The sequence below is a fragment of the Pungitius pungitius genome, chromosome 16 (genome assembly GCF_949316345.1).
Source record: "Pungitius pungitius chromosome 16, fPunPun2.1, whole genome shotgun sequence".
NCBI classification, from domain to species: domain Eukaryota; kingdom Metazoa; phylum Chordata; class Actinopteri; order Perciformes; family Gasterosteidae; genus Pungitius; species Pungitius pungitius.
Genome location: NC_084915.1, coordinates 9,272,828 through 9,292,330, shown reverse-complemented (window position 1 = coordinate 9,292,330; position 19,503 = coordinate 9,272,828). Strand labels below are relative to the sequence as shown.

General features: G+C 43.7%; 2 protein-coding genes across 7 annotated transcripts; one reads left to right on the top strand and one right to left on the bottom strand.

The window, feature by feature from the left end:
* Window positions 1–4,163: 4,163 nt before the first annotated feature.
* Window positions 4,164–11,251, bottom strand: LOC119215150 (carotenoid-cleaving dioxygenase, mitochondrial-like). Its single transcript, XM_037467048.2, has 12 exons — window positions 11,115–11,251; window positions 9,484–9,688; window positions 9,194–9,405; window positions 8,383–8,498; window positions 8,137–8,239; window positions 7,895–8,023; window positions 7,654–7,814; window positions 7,371–7,538; window positions 6,856–6,993; window positions 6,558–6,740; window positions 6,182–6,292; window positions 4,164–5,650 (listed from the first exon to the last, which is right to left on the bottom strand). Exons 1-12 carry the CDS (start codon window positions 11,140–11,142, stop codon window positions 5,534–5,536), a joined length of 1,671 nt encoding a protein of 556 aa, XP_037322945.2. The 5' UTR covers window positions 11,143–11,251; the 3' UTR covers window positions 4,164–5,533.
* Window positions 9,748–18,954, top strand: snx19a (sorting nexin 19a). 6 transcript variants are annotated; one of them, XM_037467045.2, is made up of 13 exons: window positions 9,748–11,034; window positions 12,790–12,841; window positions 13,474–14,981; window positions 15,066–15,204; window positions 15,295–15,395; window positions 15,597–15,716; window positions 15,982–16,100; window positions 16,382–16,472; window positions 16,566–16,716; window positions 16,945–17,068; window positions 17,670–17,854; window positions 17,962–18,049; window positions 18,348–18,954. In XM_037467045.2, exons 3-13 carry the CDS (start codon window positions 13,500–13,502, stop codon window positions 18,475–18,477), a joined length of 2,730 nt encoding a protein of 909 aa, XP_037322942.2. In that variant the 5' UTR covers window positions 9,748–11,034; window positions 12,790–12,841; window positions 13,474–13,499; the 3' UTR covers window positions 18,478–18,954. The 6 variants fall into 6 exon arrangements, with proteins under 6 accessions (XP_037322942.2, XP_037322944.2, XP_037322941.2 ...); XM_037467047.2 differs by lacking the exon at window positions 9,748–11,034 and adding an exon at window positions 11,284–11,445; XM_037467044.2 differs by lacking the exon at window positions 9,748–11,034 and adding an exon at window positions 11,389–12,629.
* The last annotated feature ends 549 nt before the right edge of the window (window positions 18,955–19,503 follow it).

Here is a 19,503-nt window from a genome sequence, read left to right as displayed (position 1 = left end):
GTGGTCTAGCGGGTGTACAGTCAGGCTGTTCCTACGAATTGCCACGCGTCAATTTTCACGCAGCCATGAGACCGGAGACGTTGTCCTTGGGGCGCCGGCGTTTCTCTGCACACATCCAACCCCGCAGCTTCCTACGCTGCTTTGAAGGCTAATGCACAAAGCGTGCTCGGCAGCTCCCGAAAACGAGCCGTGACATTGGTCATGACTGACGACGGATGGATACAAACTGAAGCCCGTACCTGTGCCCCCCCCCCCCCCCGAGGAATATGATAGCCGAAGAATCCAACGTATTCCTGGTTGTCTCGGGCCGCTGCGCAGGCACGTAACATGTGCTCTGCTCTCCTCGGGTCCCACAGGGGCATGGACAGGAATTCGGGGTCAGGGGTCAGAGAGCCATGTGCATGTGCACTGCTGTAGCTTGGCAACAGGTGCTGTGCAGGAGCCAATCAGTCCTTTGAGATTACAGCGAACCTTCAATCTAACATTTCCACATTATTATTTTTTTAAGCTTTGTTTTAGAACAATACTTTTCTTTTTGAAAGGACGTTAAACAAGGCGAGCTGCGAGATACAACATCTGTGCACAGAGAGAAGCTTGTATGGCTCAGAGGTGGTTAGTGTCTCGGGGAAATGATAGCTCTTTGCCAAGGTATTCCTTTCCCCTCCTGAGAGGCCCGGCCATTCAGCACCGAGGTCAACAAGTACAGACCATTATTACCCACAATGCCCTTGAACGAGGGGGGAAAAAAAGGAAAGAAGTTGAATATGCAGGGCTGTTCCTTTAAGATGGTTAGACTGGAGCTGCGTGAATGCACTCAGAGGCAGACAAGATGGAGAGATGGGAGGGGAGAGGGAGGAGAGGGGGGCAGAGAACAGAGATCCTCTAGTAATGTGTGGAAGGATAAACTTGTGTTGCCCTGCTTCCGCAGCAATGCTCCTCAGTTGAAATTATTCATATTGGAAAATTATGGGTGTCAGTTTGCTGATTGCACCGCTCGACGGAAAGGAGTGTTGTTGCTAGGAGAGGAGGGATTCAGCCATCTCTTATTGGCCACTAGGATGCGTGAGATGGTCCAATGAGAGCCCTCCCCCCAACAGCAGTGCTATAGTAGAGCTACCCCCACATGCAGACCTGATTAATATGTCAGACATGTTTTATGGGTTAACGTGAATCAGGCTGCACGTATTGAAAAGACTGCAGTGTGTGTGTGTGTGTGTGTGTGTGTGTGTGTGTCGGGGGGGTGGGGGGGTGGGAGAGTGTAAGTCTATACAGTATTTGTGCCAGGGGAATAAAGGCAAGGCGATTTTATTTGCATAGCAGATTTCAACAACAAGGCAATTGAAAGTGCTTTACATAACCATTAAAAACATTTAAACATAAAGCAAGGAGTTTAACTAACAGTTAATAATATTGATTGAAAGCTCATTAAGAGGATACAACAGATGTTAAAATTAAAATGTGCAGTGTCATTTAAGAATGTCTTTATACCACATTGTGTGAATCTACCCTCACAATTCAGAAAGCAATGTTCACACACACACACACACACACACACACACACACATGCACTGACTGTAGTGATGAACTAACTCAAAACAGACTAGAGGAAATAGGGAATAGGATTCCTCACATGTACATGATTATCACGAGAATGCAGCGCTCAAAAGAGAAACCGGAGTGAAACTGGTTGACTTTAAAGAGGACTGCAGTCTATTCTACTGTACAGTTGTTCATCCGTTCATTTGAAGACACCAACACACTAAGGACTCACTTTGGTTTGGTTCAGATTTACGATGGCGAAGCTCTGAGGAGGCGACTACTCCTAAAACACTTTGTCCTTTGCTCACCAGCCTTGTAACAGCTGAGCTGGAGCCGTGGGTTGATAGCGTAGCTTAGCATAAACACTAGAAGCAGTGTTTATGCTAACAGTGAGAACCATTGATATCTCCTGTGTGGGTGGAGAGGAGATTCACAGGAGATTCACAGATTTGACGTATATCGCATTGCATTGGGGGTGGGGGGGGGGGGACTCATTTTGGTTAAGGGATTATTCATATTATTGTTTGGTATCATCTCTAACAATTATTTCATATTATTTTTACCACATTAGGCAAACTTATATTTCCTTTCAGTCGTGTTGTACTCATGTTCTTCACCAATCAAGACTGTAGTGGATAACCGGAATGTTTTCTGCCAAAAAAACATTAGGTATAAGTTTCAGTAAAGAGCGCTGCTGTTTGTTGAATATAATCAAGCCCGTTGCACCGGACGTGTACCGATGCTGGTACCAAACGGGTAGAGAACCGAACCAGAACCAAATGGCGTTCTGGAGCGCCGTTCACATCCTACCCGTTTGGGCTTTTGAGTGGCTGACGAAGCTGTCAATCTTTTCCAGGTGGGTTTAGTCGGATCCTTTGGGATCAGACAAACAACAAAAAGTGGTTAGAACATCTGAATGATCCAACCAGAGCCTGATTTAGGAAAGAAATCCAGCTTTTGAGTCCTCCCGTTTCTCTGCTGTGAGGCCTTAACAAAAAGCCTGTCCTAGAGTAGTAATCTTCACTGTATCAACGTATAACTTTCCATGATTACTGTCCACACATTACATCACGTACATGTGTTTTTAGCCTGGTATGTACATGTTTTATAGGGCTGGATACCCCGTCGCCGCACTGTGTGCCATATGCATTTATTTCTTCACCAGTAACATGTACATTTATTTTACACAGTAGAACACTCACATTTAAAATTGTCCAAAGTATCGTGGTTATGCCATTTTTGGGGGCAGAGGCCAAAAAACCTCTCAGGGCCCCACGTGCTTTAGCGAGTGTAACTCAATAACTGACTGTAGGGTTGAGGTCATAGTCTTCCTCCGATGACTAGTGTGAATAATGCACCAATGTATTAAGCATCATTTAGTTTCTCCATGATGTAATATAACATGTCTTAAAACGGTCCTGCTGACGGCGGCAGTACAGATGTTTTCAGCGGGGGTCGGACATCTCGCCGAGCTATTTCTATCCCTAACAAACTAAAAATAAATATTGTGCTTCTTACGCCACATCTGATCTCAAAGTACTGACTGCTTCCATAGATGTTACCAAAGTGCTGCTCCCCGTAGTGCAGACAGTCCGTGCTTAAATTCCATTTAGATTCTTAGAAATCACTCTCATTCTAACATATTGTCTAATCTGCAGTAACTATCGATAATGCAAGAAAATGCTAAAACTAAAACTTTCAAAGCACTAATTGGCCAGAAAGAAACAGTTTGATTTAGAGGTTTTCTCTTCAGAGTTTGGTTCCTGCTGCTTTAACCAGCTGTCAGGAACACACACTGGGTTTTTTTTTTTGTCACTTTTGTTCACTCCTCTATGGAAATGCGCATCTGTTCTCCGGCCACACACACAGGCTGAGAAGTGTAATGGGAAGCTGCAGTTGGTCTTCTGCTTTAATCCATTGTTTCAACTTTGATCTATTCCAACATTTTACATTTTTGTAGTTATTAATCAAGTATTTACTTTCCTTTTTTTATTCTATTATTCCATTTCACTCTTCGATGGTAAAAACCTCTCTTTTCTTTGCATTTTGTCTTCTTTTTTTTTCCATTTTAAGTGTTGCATGAATACAGCTGTTTGGAACACAGATTTGGACATAACCCCTCTGAGGGTCAATGCCAGTCTCCTCCAGTGCGTGCAGCACGTTTTTTGAATAACAGGATGGGCCGGCCCTTTCAGACTGTCCAATTGTGATAAGGTTGCAGGTTGGATCCCTGTTATATAGCCAGTGTGCCCATGTTTAGCCCAGCTTTTTTCAGAAACTGCGCCCATTAAAGTGGAACGGTTGAGATTCTCACTGATGCAGCTGAAAGCAGAATAGGCTGCTGCTACAATACAGAGAGGGCGACTCGGTCAATAAAGGGAGAAGTTGCATTCTTGCTAATCACAAGCCCAAGGACTTCCTGTTGTGCAATTGCAACACAATCAAGATAATGTATCACACAAGTCATTTTCGTTGAGCCTTTGTTCTTCTATTGTTTTTTAATTTATAAATAACTAAGTTCATTTACAGACTCTGCTGATTTAGAGGGACCCAGGCGGCTGAAATCCGATCTCGTGCTGCCCTCTAGTGGATGATGTTCTTGCAGCAGACAAAAAGACAAAACATTAACACAAAGTTTTATTGGTTTACCTTTTTTTTCCACATAACACATTAGTTTCAAATCAGCTTTAAGCTGCTTTGGTCCACTTGTTACTCACACAGCGATTAAAATTCTCCAGTAAAACAGTTTATAGAAACTTAATCTCAGGAATAATATATATAAAGAATATACCTTGGGTTTGGCAAAATGTCTATATGTAATTAAAATGTAATTAAAATGTACCTAAGGAGTGAAAGGACAGTGCTTTCACAGTCTTCATGTGTACATTACAGTGTATTGGCATAAGAAAATTCTCAAACAAATGTCTTTTGAGCATTTGACGTTAAGATCATTTTCATGGGTCTATTATCTGCTGCAGTGCCGTTGGCCTGATTCTAGACTCACTGTGGATGAATCCGTATTAAGAAACACAACTATTTCTCATGATTTAACTCTTGCCCCGTGACACTATTAACCAATATTTGGCTTTGAACTTTCAAACCATTTAGAGATTAAGTTTTCTAGAGTTTCAAAACCGAAATGTATAACTTTCCATTTTTTTCAGTATAATGCACTAAATGGAATATTAATCATCAAGTTATGAAACAGCATTTTTACATACTGATGCACCATAACTTTGGAAACACACAATAACGGAGGTTATTACATTGTCAAATGAGTATAAACTCTGTAAAAAATACAATATACAAAACATTGTTTAAGTAACCAAAAAATGTGTTAAAAGAAAAGCTTTGTTTGACACTTGTGGTGGTTTAAGCATTGTGTGACCTGAAAATCACAAGTTTGATGCCCGACGTTTAGTCGTCCAGAGATATACAATAACAATAGTTATTAAACATAATGAGTATCTTTGGTTCATTGGGGGTCATTAGTCTACAGTTGTATGTTACTACAAACCAAAAATCTGTTTAGAAAAGTAGTGCAACACACCAAACTGCTGGATACCACCCAATCCTATGCAGTGTGCAGCATATAATACCCAAGCTACACTCCATAGCAACCGCGACCTGTAATGCATTCCACCATGATTAAAAAAAAGGCTTGCAAAATGTACCTTACATCTGTGCAGGGGTTCCTTGGTTTGGTAGCCTTTGAGATGATTCAGAGACTCATTTAAGGTTCTTAAGAGGACGTCACAGCCGTTTTACACGCTGTTGTTACGCCGATCCGATGATCCCTGCTGAGCTGAGGCAACACTTTCTGAAGGAACAGGACCCGGTATAATTAGTGAGTCGAGTGGAGGCACGGCTAAACAGAACACTGCACCTTTCTTTAAATATCGCACCAGAAATACAGTGGTTATAGTGGGAATTAGTGGTTTTACGTATTGCTGCTACTACATTCATTAAAGAAATGTATGTAACAGAAACAGGGTTATGCAGAGGCGTCGAAGGTACCATGGAAGCCATAAGCCATGTTAACAGGCACGTAAGCTCTTGCCAGTTCTTCAAAGCTCTTTGAATCCAAAACCAAGAGGAATGCTCCTTTATCCTGGAAGGAAAATAGATCAAAACATCAAACATCATAATCATAAGTATTAGGCACTTATTACACAAGTTGACATATGTGGCTCAATAAGGCAATTAAAGAGGATAGTGCACATACATGCTGCAGTATATTTAAAAACCAGAGGCCATTTATAACTGAATCGTTTAAAAAATGTGAATGTGGGAATTTTATTGATTGTATAAGTGATATTTTTGGTCTTGTCTGAACTCTCTCAAAGTTGCTGATTGACAACTGCAGCTGAACATTTGGATTGAAGCTGAAATTTTTCCTTTGTTATATGAAAATCTATCAAAAGAATTCCGTGTCAATTAATTAATGCATGTTTAATCTCCCTTATGAATATTGATGATGCGTTACGTGTCCAGTTAGTTACTTGGAAGAGAAGATGATGGTGCACTTACAGGTCTGCTGCTGTTATACAGATAATGAAGTGGCACATACTGACAGTGATGTAATCACAGTGATTTCTAACCCTCTCGTCATGTCCCCTCTACCTGTGAAACAGAGTCCTACCTGTGAGGGGGTGAGGACCACGGAGAGGATGACTCCTTCGTCCTCTTCCACGGCATCAGGTGACGGCACAAACGCAGGCTCTGAAGGGAAGAAACCCTTCTGCTGCCACACCTGAGCACACAAACACAACCTCTATTTTATAGTAGTTGATGTAAATTATTTAACTTCAACTAAACACAACAGTGTTTAGAGCTGTGCATTTTGACATCTTTGCTATTATTCATTATTTTAATTATTTGTCAATGGGAGAATTCTGGATGTTGCTCAAAATTCGAACATGAAATAAACACAGCGGATGATTTTTTCTAGGAGGATCTAATGTCGCTATTCATACAGTCATTAACCCCCCCCCCCCCCCCCACACACACACACACACCTTGAATGTATTGTCCTTCAGGTCCATCTTGAGCAGTGAGTCTCCCACCAGGTGTCTGAAGCCACAGCCATAGAAGTAGCGGTAGGGCCGCGTGTTGTTTCTTCCGTAGTTGATCTGAGGGAACTCAAGGCCTCCGTACTCGTGGAGGTCATCTCCATGGAGATCCTCGTGTTGGCAGAACACCTGGAGACAGATACAACCCTTTTTTCACACAAAGGAAATTGCTACGTCTACCCAAGTAAAGGAGCAGAATACTTCCAATATTATATTTAGATATTTATATTTATGAACCACTCACCTTGTCGTTGCTGACTTTGACACACGTCGCTGAGCTGGAGAGCCGCGTGTTCAGGTTCTGGTCCGTTGGGGTGTCACCGGTCACGTTGAGGGGAAGAACAAAACGCCGAGGGAATACCCTGCACATGGTGTTGTACACCTGGGAATGACACCACACAAGCGCAATGCATTGTGGGTGGAATTTACAGGTTCCTCTCTTACAGTGTGTCTTTCTGTCGTTGGGTGCATAGAGGGATTTGAACAGCACTGGAAAACATCAATCAATCAACTCTTTATTACAGACTCAAGGTTCAGATAGTACAAAAAACAGTAAGTACACATATGAATGAATGGATTATTTGAAAAAACAAACCAAATGCAGAAAAATAATTTAGAATTATTAAGCAAAAAAATAAATTCAAAGGAATAAAAATGAACAACACCCATAATGCTGAGAAATGACTTCATCTCAGGGTGGATTTTTTCTTTAGTTACTGCAAAAAAGAGTGTTGAATAATGTAATAATGTGATAGTGACCTCATCTAAGGCGTCCCCCGACTTGCGTAGGTTCTGGATGAGGTAGTTGTTGATGGCTTGGCCGTCGTCTGAGCAGCACAGGTCGATCATCAAGAATCCATCTTCCTCGAAGGCGTTGATCTGATGGAAGGTGGAGATGGCTTTGGTGTGGTACTTCACCGGGATGACCTGAGGAGCAGAATAAATGATTAGACTCCGGATCCAAAGCGAGTGCATTTCCTCCGTACCCCGTGAGACTGTTTCCTATGTTAGGTGTGATCAAATCGTAACGGTCACATCCCACCTCCCCGTTCTTCTTGTTAACGACATGGAAGACCGTTTCCAGTTTGGGATCCCAGTAGATGCCGTCACTCATAGCCTTCCCCCTCAGCTTGCATGTGACTATCTTCATCAGGTCCATCTTGATCGGCTGCTCAATGAACACCACGTAGTTCTCCGACATGGCTGGAAGCAGGAGGAGGGTTTCAAAGGGCTTTGCAGCATCGCCTCACTTACAAATGACGAGTCCAGGAGGGTTTGCTTACCAAAGCTGTGATAGTAGGAGGGATGGGACTTGTTTGCAGGCACAATAGAGCAAAGTATTTTGGTTCCCTGAAGGGTGTCTTTGGCATCTGTCTTCTCAGGAGGCACTCTGATGATGTTGTACAGGGCTCCTGGAATAGCCAGGATAAGGTTGTCAGATTTAAATTCTTTATTTTTCTATAACGGAGGACGAGAGTTGGTTTGTGTAAACCTTAATGTGGCACAAGTGGACGAGGGGACCAACCTTTGCTTCCATAGGAGTTACCCATATTGTAGCTGGTACCGTCGGGGTCATAGTGTGGGTGGGCAGTGGCTCCATTCACAGCAATGAATTTGCTCCAGTCTACCTACACGAGATGGGGGAGAAAGACAGCATAGTGATGACTGTGTGGAATACAGGGCCGAAGGCACATTATGTGTTTGTTTGTGGAATATAAAATGAATGAGATTGACATTAAGAACTATTTTTCCATGAGGATCACAATGGTACCTTTTCCAATGTTTCTAAGTTCTCTGGGTTCACTTTGTGCATAAAATTAGTCTCTGTGCTGACAAAGTAGTCACCCTTGTACTTCACAAAGCTCACACTGGCATTGTCCGTTGGTGCTGTAACACAGAGAAATGAAGGATTATTGGCCTTTAGTGGAAGTTGTCCCCTTCTGTCCAAGGTCTAATCCAACTTCCACATTAGACAAGGCTGACCGAATATGAACATTTTGTACAGAAAAGGCCCCATTTCTTCCCCCACTGGTTCTGTTCCATGTTCATACTTTAGAGGCAGGCCTCAGAATGCAAACATTTGACCCGATCTTCTCTCTGGCTTAAAATAACTTACAGTGTTTTATTTATATTTCACTTAAAGTGATTACATTCTTCCCCAGTGAGGCAACTACAATACTCAAGAACAACTACAGTTGTCTCACTTGTCCTTTATCTATTCATACTTTATTACCTCCTTTTCCGTGATGTGGTGGAAAAACTATTCAACAGTACAGAATGAATCCTAGCATAGTGAAGTAAAGAAACTTTAAGAAAGAAAAGTATTTATTCTCTTTGTGAAGAACGTCCAATAGTCGTATAGTGCATGAAGGCAGCACGGGAATAGAACCAAGACTGCAGCATCTGGGCACCTTATCAATGGCCGGAGCACAGCTGTTTAACGATTGATTGATCAACCATACTCTCCCCATTCAATCCCCTGCTGTCTAAGCTGAGCTGACATATCAGCAATGGACCTTCAGAGGACCCTCACTGACCAAATGAGACAGCACAGTTGAAATTTGCCTTCACGGTGTACTCACTTATCATTTCAAAGCGAGACAGGAAGCGCTGGAAGAAGTTCTTACAGGGGTCGGGCATGGCCAAGGTACCAAATTCTGACATCACGATGCGATCCTTTTCGCAGTTGTTTTTGTAGGCATCGCTGTCCAGGAACCGACTCATGTACGTCACCTGACCTTGGTGGATCTTGAACTGGTGTAGCATGGCCATCCCATCGAACCAGTGGTTGTAGCTGTGACAAAAGATACACTTAATCACAGCTGATGGCAAACTGTTTAATTTGTGTTGTACTGCAGTACTTCCAACTCACTGTGTGTTTCCAAACTCAAACTTCCCCGGGCCATTGCGCAGGAGTTTGCCGTTGATCCAGGAGGGGATGGTACCTTGTACTTCAGTGGATATCGGCTCTGGTGTCTCTTGTACCGAGCGCACCAGAGGTTCAATTGTCTCTAGTCCCTTTAATGCTGAGGTAATGAATTCCGTTGCCTTGCCATTGTCAACAGGCTTAGCATCGTCTGTAGGGAAAGACAAATATGCAGTGTCACACCACAATACCTTTACAGACACTTGACAGAGCGCGATATTTTAACCATCAAAGTATTAGGCACTGTTTTGTGTGGGCACATAAGACATCATGCATTTTTATTGTGTGTGTATTGTGTTTTAAGTGTGTCAGAGGTCAATGTCAGTGAAATATACACTGCACCGTACACATTTACCTGACCTCGACTTTGCATGGTAAATATTTTCAGCAGTAAACATGGAGGTTTGGCATCACTCATGTGAGGGAAAGTGAGACCAAAGGTCCCTTCCTCAGGGGGAGAAATAACAATAAGGGCCTCAATGTCACCGTGTGACAATGTCTCAAGTGTTAATCACACAGACCTGCTCTACACCTTTTTAACACGCAACTATAACTACTCTCAGCTCCACTGTTACCACGCAGCGAGTAAGACAACCCACACAGTGGTAGTACTGTGGGTGAATCTGTCTCACATTTGGCATTAGTACCAGAGTCAGCAGTTAAATTGGGTCCAAATTCAATTTAAGAATTGGGTCCTATGAATGGCTTCTACTTTAAAAAGATAATCTGTATGGTCCGTATTATCTATGAATCACATTCACATTTGTTCTCATTCACATACCGTGTGAAACATAGAAAAAATAAAATAAAAAGTTTAGGACTGTGTAACAAAATAATTATTTAAACCTTCAGGGGGAGTAGCCGGTTTATTGTCTTAAAACATGTCTGGATTGGAAGTTCTTAGGTACTTGGCAACGCCCAGTAAATAAACTCCACCATGAAGGGCAACATGTGGGAAGATATATCCTAAGATATGTAGTAATTCCCCTTAATATTTTTAAATGCGATGCATTGTCCCTCTTCACATGTGAAGTCACAGAATATGTTATGAATCTCTAAACAAACATCTGTAGAAGAGACAAGAGTCTTCGGGAAATGTCTGATGATATAATGCTCGGCGTTATGACTGTGTGTAGTATGTGTATGTACTGCAAATATTGCCTATACACGTTGGCTGTGTACATTGTGATTGCAGCATATGGTCAGTGATAAAACGAATCAAACTGTGTTGCAGTCATATCCCTGTACAAGGGGTTGTAGGCTGGTATATGAACTTTTCAATATGAAACCTGACTCCGATTTCAACAGGAACATTTTGTCCTTCCTTGAACCGAGTCGTCTCTTATCGCGCATCATCGCGCTCTACCACTTAATGCAGATAGAATGAGAACGATAACAGCCCTTATTCTTCAATCATGTAAAGATGCGACATGCATGACGTGCGTCGCACATGGCTCTCAAAATGTCCCAATACCAGCGCTCCAAAACCAACACCAGGTGAATAGACTGCCCTTTTTTAATGACGTCTGAATAACACCAATAGAAGAAAAAAAATACCCAACATAGTTGAGACCTACCTGAAGTCTCGAGCTTCTCAGAAGGCATCTCACTGGTGAACGCAGGCAGAAACTGTAACAGGACCAAAGATCCGCGCTATACGCAGGCAGCAGCGCTCTTATGTAACAGTGAAACGTAATATAAATAGGTTGGGCATGCGCAAAGCACATTTTGAAGATCACTACCCGGTAGATGCTGTTTTGAGTTATCTGAGTTTTCCCTGACTAGACGCGAATTCCTCTGATCGTGCACAAAGTAGTATATCATGTAGATTTCTTCCACCATGTTCGATCGTGCTAAACCTGTCACTGCGTTACTCTTGGCGCGACTACTCAGATTAAGGAAATGCAGGTAAAAGCAGCAAACAGAGGGAGATGCCGGAAACCATAGTATATGAGAGAAATAACGTCATTGTCAGAGTGGGATTTGCAAAAGCTTATGGAAGTATATTGATGACGGCAAGGGGTTTGTCCGGGTTGGAAGCCAGAGTGGCGCACAGATCCACTCAGAGTTTTTAGTTGTGCATGCATCTGCAGCTACACTTGAGCCAGCAATATGGGTTGTCATTAGTTACATTTCTAATTCTTTGAATGCAACATTCACAAACTGAAGGGAACCACGAGCAATATTTTGCAGGTGTGTGTTTGTGAATCCGAACTCCAGTGTGCGGCGGTGCGCTCTGCGCCATGTGAAGGCACCTCAAAGCAGCGACCCTGACCTGAGCAATGGGACACGCTCATCATACATGCACGGCCATGCAAACAAACAGCTAATGCTACGCCAATAATCACAATTGCACTTCCTCTAATGATGGAGGTGGTACGTATAAGTAAAATCCCGTTGAATAATCCATTAAAGTCTGCTGACTGCAGGGTAGAAAGTAGCCTAGAAGACACTACCTTATAAGGAAATAGATGTAGAAGACTGCGGTCATGTGGACCATATTTCAAAATAAAATGCACCTCTATGCAGGGCGTTACGGTTTCTACAGCCCAAAAGACACTAATGATCATTTTCCAATCTTTGAACAGTGTGTGTGAACAGTTTGAAAAATACATCTAGATAAATGGAAAGCAGGTGGGTTATTGGGAGATGTGTCAGGTGTGAAGGTCAGTGGAGGAGGCCGTTAGGAGAGGCCGCTGCAGGTGTGAGGGTGGGTGAAGAGGGGAAGTCCAAGGACATCTGGTGAATATAAAAAACAAGGCAATGAAGGGGCCCGTGAAGGAAAACTGTGAATGAAAAGTATGCACACAGTTAAAAAAATATTTTTTATTTTATTATATAGCTGACATATTTATTTATCTCTAGCTTACTTGGCTGAGAGTGCCATCTGTCAGGTCAAGTGGACAGCTAACAGTTAGTTAGCTAGCAGCTAGTTAGCTAGCAGCTGATTAGCTCCCATATGGGCTGTGTGTCTATCTTGACTTGCAGACTGAACCACATAATCTTTGTAAAAGGATTACAGCAATGTCCCGGTGGAGGGGGACGCTCTAGACTGCTTATGTCTGTGTTATAAAGCTCTTACAACCTTCCTGGTAATGTATTTTTACTTTCTAGCGGTTGGTTTTACAAGAGGAATAGTCCTAATAATTGCAGTATAATGTCAGTAGACTGTAGGCTAGCGGTATATGTTAGTGTATATTAGCCCCATGTGCTAGATTACATTACATTTGTGATCTACTTTTTTCCTCACAGGTTTACAGATTGTCACGGCAACCGGTGGCGCTAATGTGATATATCTCCTGTGGTAAGGCTAATTTTAATGTTGCATTGCAGTTTAATTGGTTTAATTTGACCATAAACTGTGCATTGTATGACTTTCAAATCAAAGTAACAGGAGTATAGCTAACGGCTTAATATGGCTTCTAGAAGATTACAACATACATCAAACTTAATTACAATTACATAAGGACAAGGACTCTAATTTAGAATCAGTAGAGAAAAACTGAGTTACTGAGTTATGGTTACTAATTGCTTTTCAAATTAAGATTTGACACAAAGCACATATGATCAGTTTGAAACGATCCCCATCTATACCACAAATATAACTAATATTCCTTTGCATTTTTATAAATTAATGATCATCCGACAATGTATCAGTCTAGTACGAAGTAATGCCAGCCAGTCTGCATCATTAGTAGTCTTTCCCCGGTTGGATAGAATTGTAATTGTGCGATTATGTAGAGGCAGAAATGACATGCAGTCATATGCATAACGTAAGGCTTCTATTACTTCTGTTGGTATTTCTGTTACTAAATAACGTTTATACTTCCTTCTGCACTGCGGAGTTGATAAAATTGGGTCCTTTTTGATTTTGCTACATTTATTCATTGTGCTTGTTATGTGACACACTATGTATAACCGGCCTCGTTACAACAGGACACCCCACACCAGCTGAACAGAGCATGCCGTCCACAGCGATCTCCTCTCATCACTGGCCTCTATCAGAGTTGCTCGGGCAGCGCAGTCTGCTGGGCCTCGGAGCGCTGCTGGCATGGCTCGTCCTCTTCCATCTCCTCGTGAATGTCTGGCTCCTCTGCGTCTTCACCAGTCTCTTGGTGGTCCTCGGCGGTTGGCTCGGGTCCCGCGCCGCGCTGGACGCAAACAGCCTCCTCCACCTGGAACACTTTTTGCCTCTTGGCAAAATGAGCCCACCCGTGCACTCGCCTGAACACGAGTGGCGGTTGAACAACGAGATCCACAATGCCGTCCACAAGGCGGTGCGTGACTTCGTGTCCTCGTGGTATCGCACTCTGCTGCCGGAGGAGGAGGGGGAGTTTGAGCGCGCGGTGCGTAGCACAATGCTGGAGTCGGTGATGGAGCTGAAGGAGCGCGCGCGCCGAGTGGACCGAAAGGCGCTGGTTCAGCGGCTGCTCGAGCTGTACGGCTGTCACCTGCAGAGCTACATGACGGCCCGGCAGATACAGTCGACGCAGAAGCAGAGCTTTGGCCTCTGGCAGCTCTACAGCCAAGTAGACGCCCCTCACCCAGCTGTGAGAAGCGCTGCCGCCGAGCTCTGCTACTCGAGGGCCCTGGTTAACCTCATCTTACACGTGCTTGTTCCATACCCGCACATGGAGACCAGGACCGGAGGTTACATGGTCACGGAGCTCATCACCTGCAACGTCCTGCTGCCGCTCATAAGCAGGGCGTCCGATTCTGACTGGCTCAACCAGACCATCGTGGACGTCATCGCCAGGTCCAGGGAACCGCAGGAGCTCCCGGCTGCGGTTGCTCTGTACGGGTGTCAGATCCAGCACGAGTCCTGGACCACCTGCAGGTCCCTATCTTCTTCTGATGCGGCCAGCTTCAACAGCGGAGGCACCTCTGACCTGGACGACCTGCAGAGCCACAGCAGCATCTGCGAGAAGGACTCCTCCCCGAGCAGCACGGTCAGCCTGGCGTCCGTCGGGAAAGTAGAGGGTTGCCACGGAGGTTTGCTCACGCCATGCAAAGTGAACTGCTGCTCCGTCACGCCCGACCACTACTCCCACTCACCGGATCCCAAACGCATTTCATTAGACTCCTTGATTCAATCGGACTCCGAAGACGACCTGACGGGAGGCTTTTGTGACTGCGGTTCTCCAACAGACATCTGCAACGCGATTACTTTAAAGGAAGACGAGGCCTTCGGGTGTTTCGGTCCTCTGAAAAATCTCGGGCCTAAGATGGGGGTGGTCGAGGACTCCCAGTGGCCAGCAGGCATAGCCCAGGAAAAATCTCCAACATGTTCTCCACGAAGACTCCGCCTGGCTTCCTGCCCCTTTGACACCCACAACATCCAAGCTGCGCCTGTGAACCTCCACAATGTGCAAATTTCTGGCACGGTCACTGCAAAAGAACAGCGTGGCACAGGCATACATCCCTATACTCTCTACACTGTAAAAGTAACGCCAACCTCCTACACTTCCATATTTTTTTTATATATGCTGCATGTCAGCACACATTAACCTCCTTTTTCTGGTCTACAGTTTGAGACGCTCGCTACAGCAGAGAACGGTGAAACTCTGCAGCCTGCGTCCTGTCACACCGTCAACAGGAGATACAGCGAGTTTCTCAACCTGCAAACACGCTTAGAGGAGAAACCCGAGGTCAAGAAGGTAATCAAGAGTAAGTGACTATCGTCCTCTTTAATTGACCATTGAGCGTCAGTGTAACGAGGGCGGGTGCATCAATGCGAATCAATACCGTGTATTTCAGATGTGAAAGGCCCAAAGAAGATGTTCCCGGACCTACCGTTCGGCAATGCAGACAACGACAAGGTTGAAGCCCGCAAAAGCCAACTGGACACCTTCCTTAAAGTATGTATCGGAGCAGTAGCTTATGTCATGGTCAGGTGGCAGTGGTTGAGTGGAGAGCACGGCCGTCCTCCAATGGAGACGATCCCCGGCTTCGTTAACCTGACTGCTCTGCGCTGTGTATCCTGTCATCAGTGGGTGATCGGGCGTGAATGATAACATGGAGTGTAAAAAGTTGTCTTTTTTTCACTTTTTCTTTCCAAGCAATTAAGCTCTATTCCTGAGACGTCCAACAGCGAGGACATGCAGGAGTTCCTGGCTCTCAACTCAGATGTTTGCACATATTTTGGAAAAAAGCCATTTGTCAAGTCAAGAATCGATAAGGTCAGAATCGACATGCTGTCTAGCTTGTTCCTGTCATTAGCTTGTCACCCCTCAAGATGAAACTCCATTTGTCTCTTTATCATCGAGAGTTAGAAGAGAAGATTGATCAGTATGAAGCTGAAGCCAGCAGCCGGTTAGCTTAGCTTAGCATGGACTGGAGAGGAAGGGAACAGCTATCACATAGATTACGGTACATAGAAAAGTATGTTCTATGTATTTGTTTTCTGGAACTTTTAATTATGTCCTGTCTTCTCCGTGGTTAAAGATGATGGAAAATGCTTTAGACACTTTGAAGACAGCATTCCCTCACCCTGAGCCCCTCAGTCCCATGGAGGACCTGGAGGGAGATGCAGACGGAAGAACGACGGACAGCAGAAAGTACATGTGAGACTTCCATATCAGCATGTTGAGAACAAAATGTCGTCCACAGGGACCTTTTGATAATGAAGAAGCTCCTACCTGTAACCCGCAATCACGCTCTCTGATGGCCCCTGTTGTTTGATCAGCCATTTGAATACATTTTTGGCCTTCAACATTACTAGAGGAAAAAAACTGACATATCTTCTAAATGTAAGGACACTGAATTATCTTGTTCATCTGGTATTCTTATTAACTAATTAATAGTAATTATTATTTTTGGATTCTTGTTTCTTTTCATGCACCAGGAGGCTTCGGTTCCAAAGCAAAATTTCCCCATCTCTCAACATACCTGACCTACACCCTAAAGTGACATACTGCTTTAGTGAAGGCAGCGCTGTAAGCTACCACACTGTATTCATTTCTGATTGAAAGATGTGTGTATGAAAGGGAATTTGGACGCGGCTGACATATTTGCTCTACTCATTTTAGATCCTAAATGGCATGTTGCTGTCGGGCCTGGAGAGCTTCGCCAAAGAGCAGGAAGTACTTTTATGTGAGCCGAATGAGAAGGAGACATCCAAGCGGAGCTGGGTAAAGCCTGGCATGGACAGGAAGACCGTAGGGAAAACTCACAGCTCAGGTTGATCTTTCTTATGTCTTTGTATATATATATAAGATTATTGTACCAGTCTTGTCTCTAAATGTTTGCTTCATGCAGTAACTCAGCGTCACCACTAGGGTGCAGTAAAACTCCATTGATGAGTATTTTTCTAGTTGTCACTTTTCACCATTGATGCATTTTGTCTCTAAGCATTTAAGTGTTCCTGTGAATTCATTGTGTGTCCGTGTTTGTTACTGTGCACTGCAGACACAGCCGTGGCAGATGTTGCTTTGAACATTTTGTGTCTGCTGATGAAGGACCAGTGGAGTTGGCTTTGCACTGAGAACATACAGAAGACCATTAGGCTGCTCTTCGGCACCTTCATTGAGAGGTAAGTGTCCCTTTGAGTCGTTGGTTACTGCACACACAGCTCACAGTGCTCTGCATCCCAAAGAAGGCAGGAGTTTGTGCATTTTTTAAGTAATCCGTAATCCCATATCTATTGTTTTTATGGGCTTTCTGCAGCAACTCACACACAAAATGATGTGACTTCAGACCTTTTTTTTCTGGATTGTGACATTGTGGCTCTCTTTGCCCTTCATACAGCTGAGGAACCAGATGTTGGCTTCTTTTCTCATAAGCACTAAGTGGTTTGTAGCAATCGACTGTCGCAAGACACTCTCAGATTTCTTTGTAAATATGACTTTCACCAATAATCTAGAATTACTGTTGTTATGCCACACAGTCTGTGGGAATTGTTGACTGATTATACTGGCCTCCATTTTTTAACTTAACATACAAGTCATGTCAGTAAACACTATGCATGCTCCTTGGATGGTTCATAGAGGTTTAAGAATACTTGTGTGCACAACTTTGTTCCCTCCTAATCATTCAAAGCATGTCTGCATGTGTCCACATTTAATTGCACAGGTTTATTTGATGACATCTAGTAGCGAAAGCACTACTACATTAAACTACTGATTCTGTTTCAGATGGTTGGACTTAGGGGTTGCCCACCTTACCAGTGCCCCTTGCTGGGTGATTTACCTTCAAGTGCTGCAGGAAGCTGTGTGGCCAGGGGGCACGCTGCCTGCTCAACCACGGCCGGAGCGCAGTGTGGCCGAAAGAGAGGAAACCAAGGAGCAGTGTCTGGACTGTCTAATGGAGCTTCTGCCAGGTGCACAGAGCCTGGTCCCTGCTGTAGCTGTTTGAATGGTTGTCATTTTGATTTTCAAAGGCTCCTGAAGTTAGTTGACTTTCGATTTGCCTAATTGTTTTTGGCAGAGCTTATCGCTGACATGTTGGGGAGTGAGAAGTACAGACTGAGCTTGGAGACCATGCTGGAGTCTTTACAGGATCATCAGATAAACAAGTGAGTCAACAACCCAAGTGTCTGTAAACATACGTCTTTATTTGCTGATTTATCACGGGTACACTCAGGCTGGCTTTGGTCATATTGCAGTATTTCCTTTAAAAACTGGAGGAAGTATTTAGAATGGGAGGCCCAGAGTAATGTCATTTATGAAACAATTGAGATGTACCCTAACGCCTCAGTTGACTTCCGTAAAGCTGTGCGCAGTGAGAACATTTCGTACAATAATAAATACATGTGCTCTCTTTAATAATTTCATATTACAATATTGTCAATACAAGGGTCTGTTCTTGTGCAGGCATCTGATCTACTGCATCTGTGACTTGCTGCTGGACTTTCTGATCCCCGAGTCGTGCAGCGCGGCCTTCCAGGGGTCTCTGCTGCAGAGCCTGAGCAAAGACGCAGAGAGGGACAATCCGCTGGCATGAACAGCACACCCTCACTCAGATGTGGGCAAGTGGTCTCATGATTAGTATCTTCTCGATGTGTTTAGTGCCATTAGCAGAGCACTGGTACAGCTAACCAATGAAATCGGCTGTGCTCGAAAAGAAAGTTGTGGCTGATGGCTTAGAATATGAAATGCACTTATTGTACGTCGCTTTGGATAAAAGCGTCAGCTAAATGACATGTAATGTAATATCTGACATTGACATGACGTTGTGTACTTAGTTCATCGGGTAACTGCACAGTTACATCATGTCGATTGATGTTGAGGTATTGACCTATTATGATGTGTGTTTTCATGTCCGTCTACTCAAGACCATTTTTCATTGAAGCACATATGTTTTACAATAAAATATTGCACAGTGAAGATTTACCATCAAAGACGTGTCAACTTCTTTTGATCTGACCGTCTGTTGGAACCATCCTTGAATGAATCTCCAATGATTCACCCTGAAATCACAGACTGAAATTTCCTCCATTAAAGGGACTTGGTGCAGGCAGTGCTATTGCCTTCCCGTGTTCTTCTGATCCTGAGCATTTGAAAATACTCAGTCCTTTAAAGACCATGCCTCCAAAAGGCTTTACTATTGTCAAGATTATGAAACCAAAGGTTTCCGGCTTCTTTTATATTTGCCTTAAATAGTCGGCAAAAGCACTAGCCCAAGGGGGGGCGTGCGTTACTTTCCCTGTATGCCAGTACATTTTGTGAGCAGCATGATCAGGGAAAGGGTAACAAAAACAATGACAAATCCCAGTCGAGTGCCTAAGTCAATAAGTCACTATATTAAAAACCAACTGCGAGAGATCTGGCAGAATCAGGATCAGATCAAAGCTCACATTTCTTTGTCTGTGCAGAGATTAAAAAACGTTGCTGTCCTTGTGAAGGAAAAACACGGTGCTGCAATGCAGAAAATGCAAGAATGTTCTTAAAGCTTTTATGTTCCTAACTTTCACCTTAAAGAAGTATGTGTCTAAATGTGCGCTCCTTGTTTACAACATAGTTTCAAAAG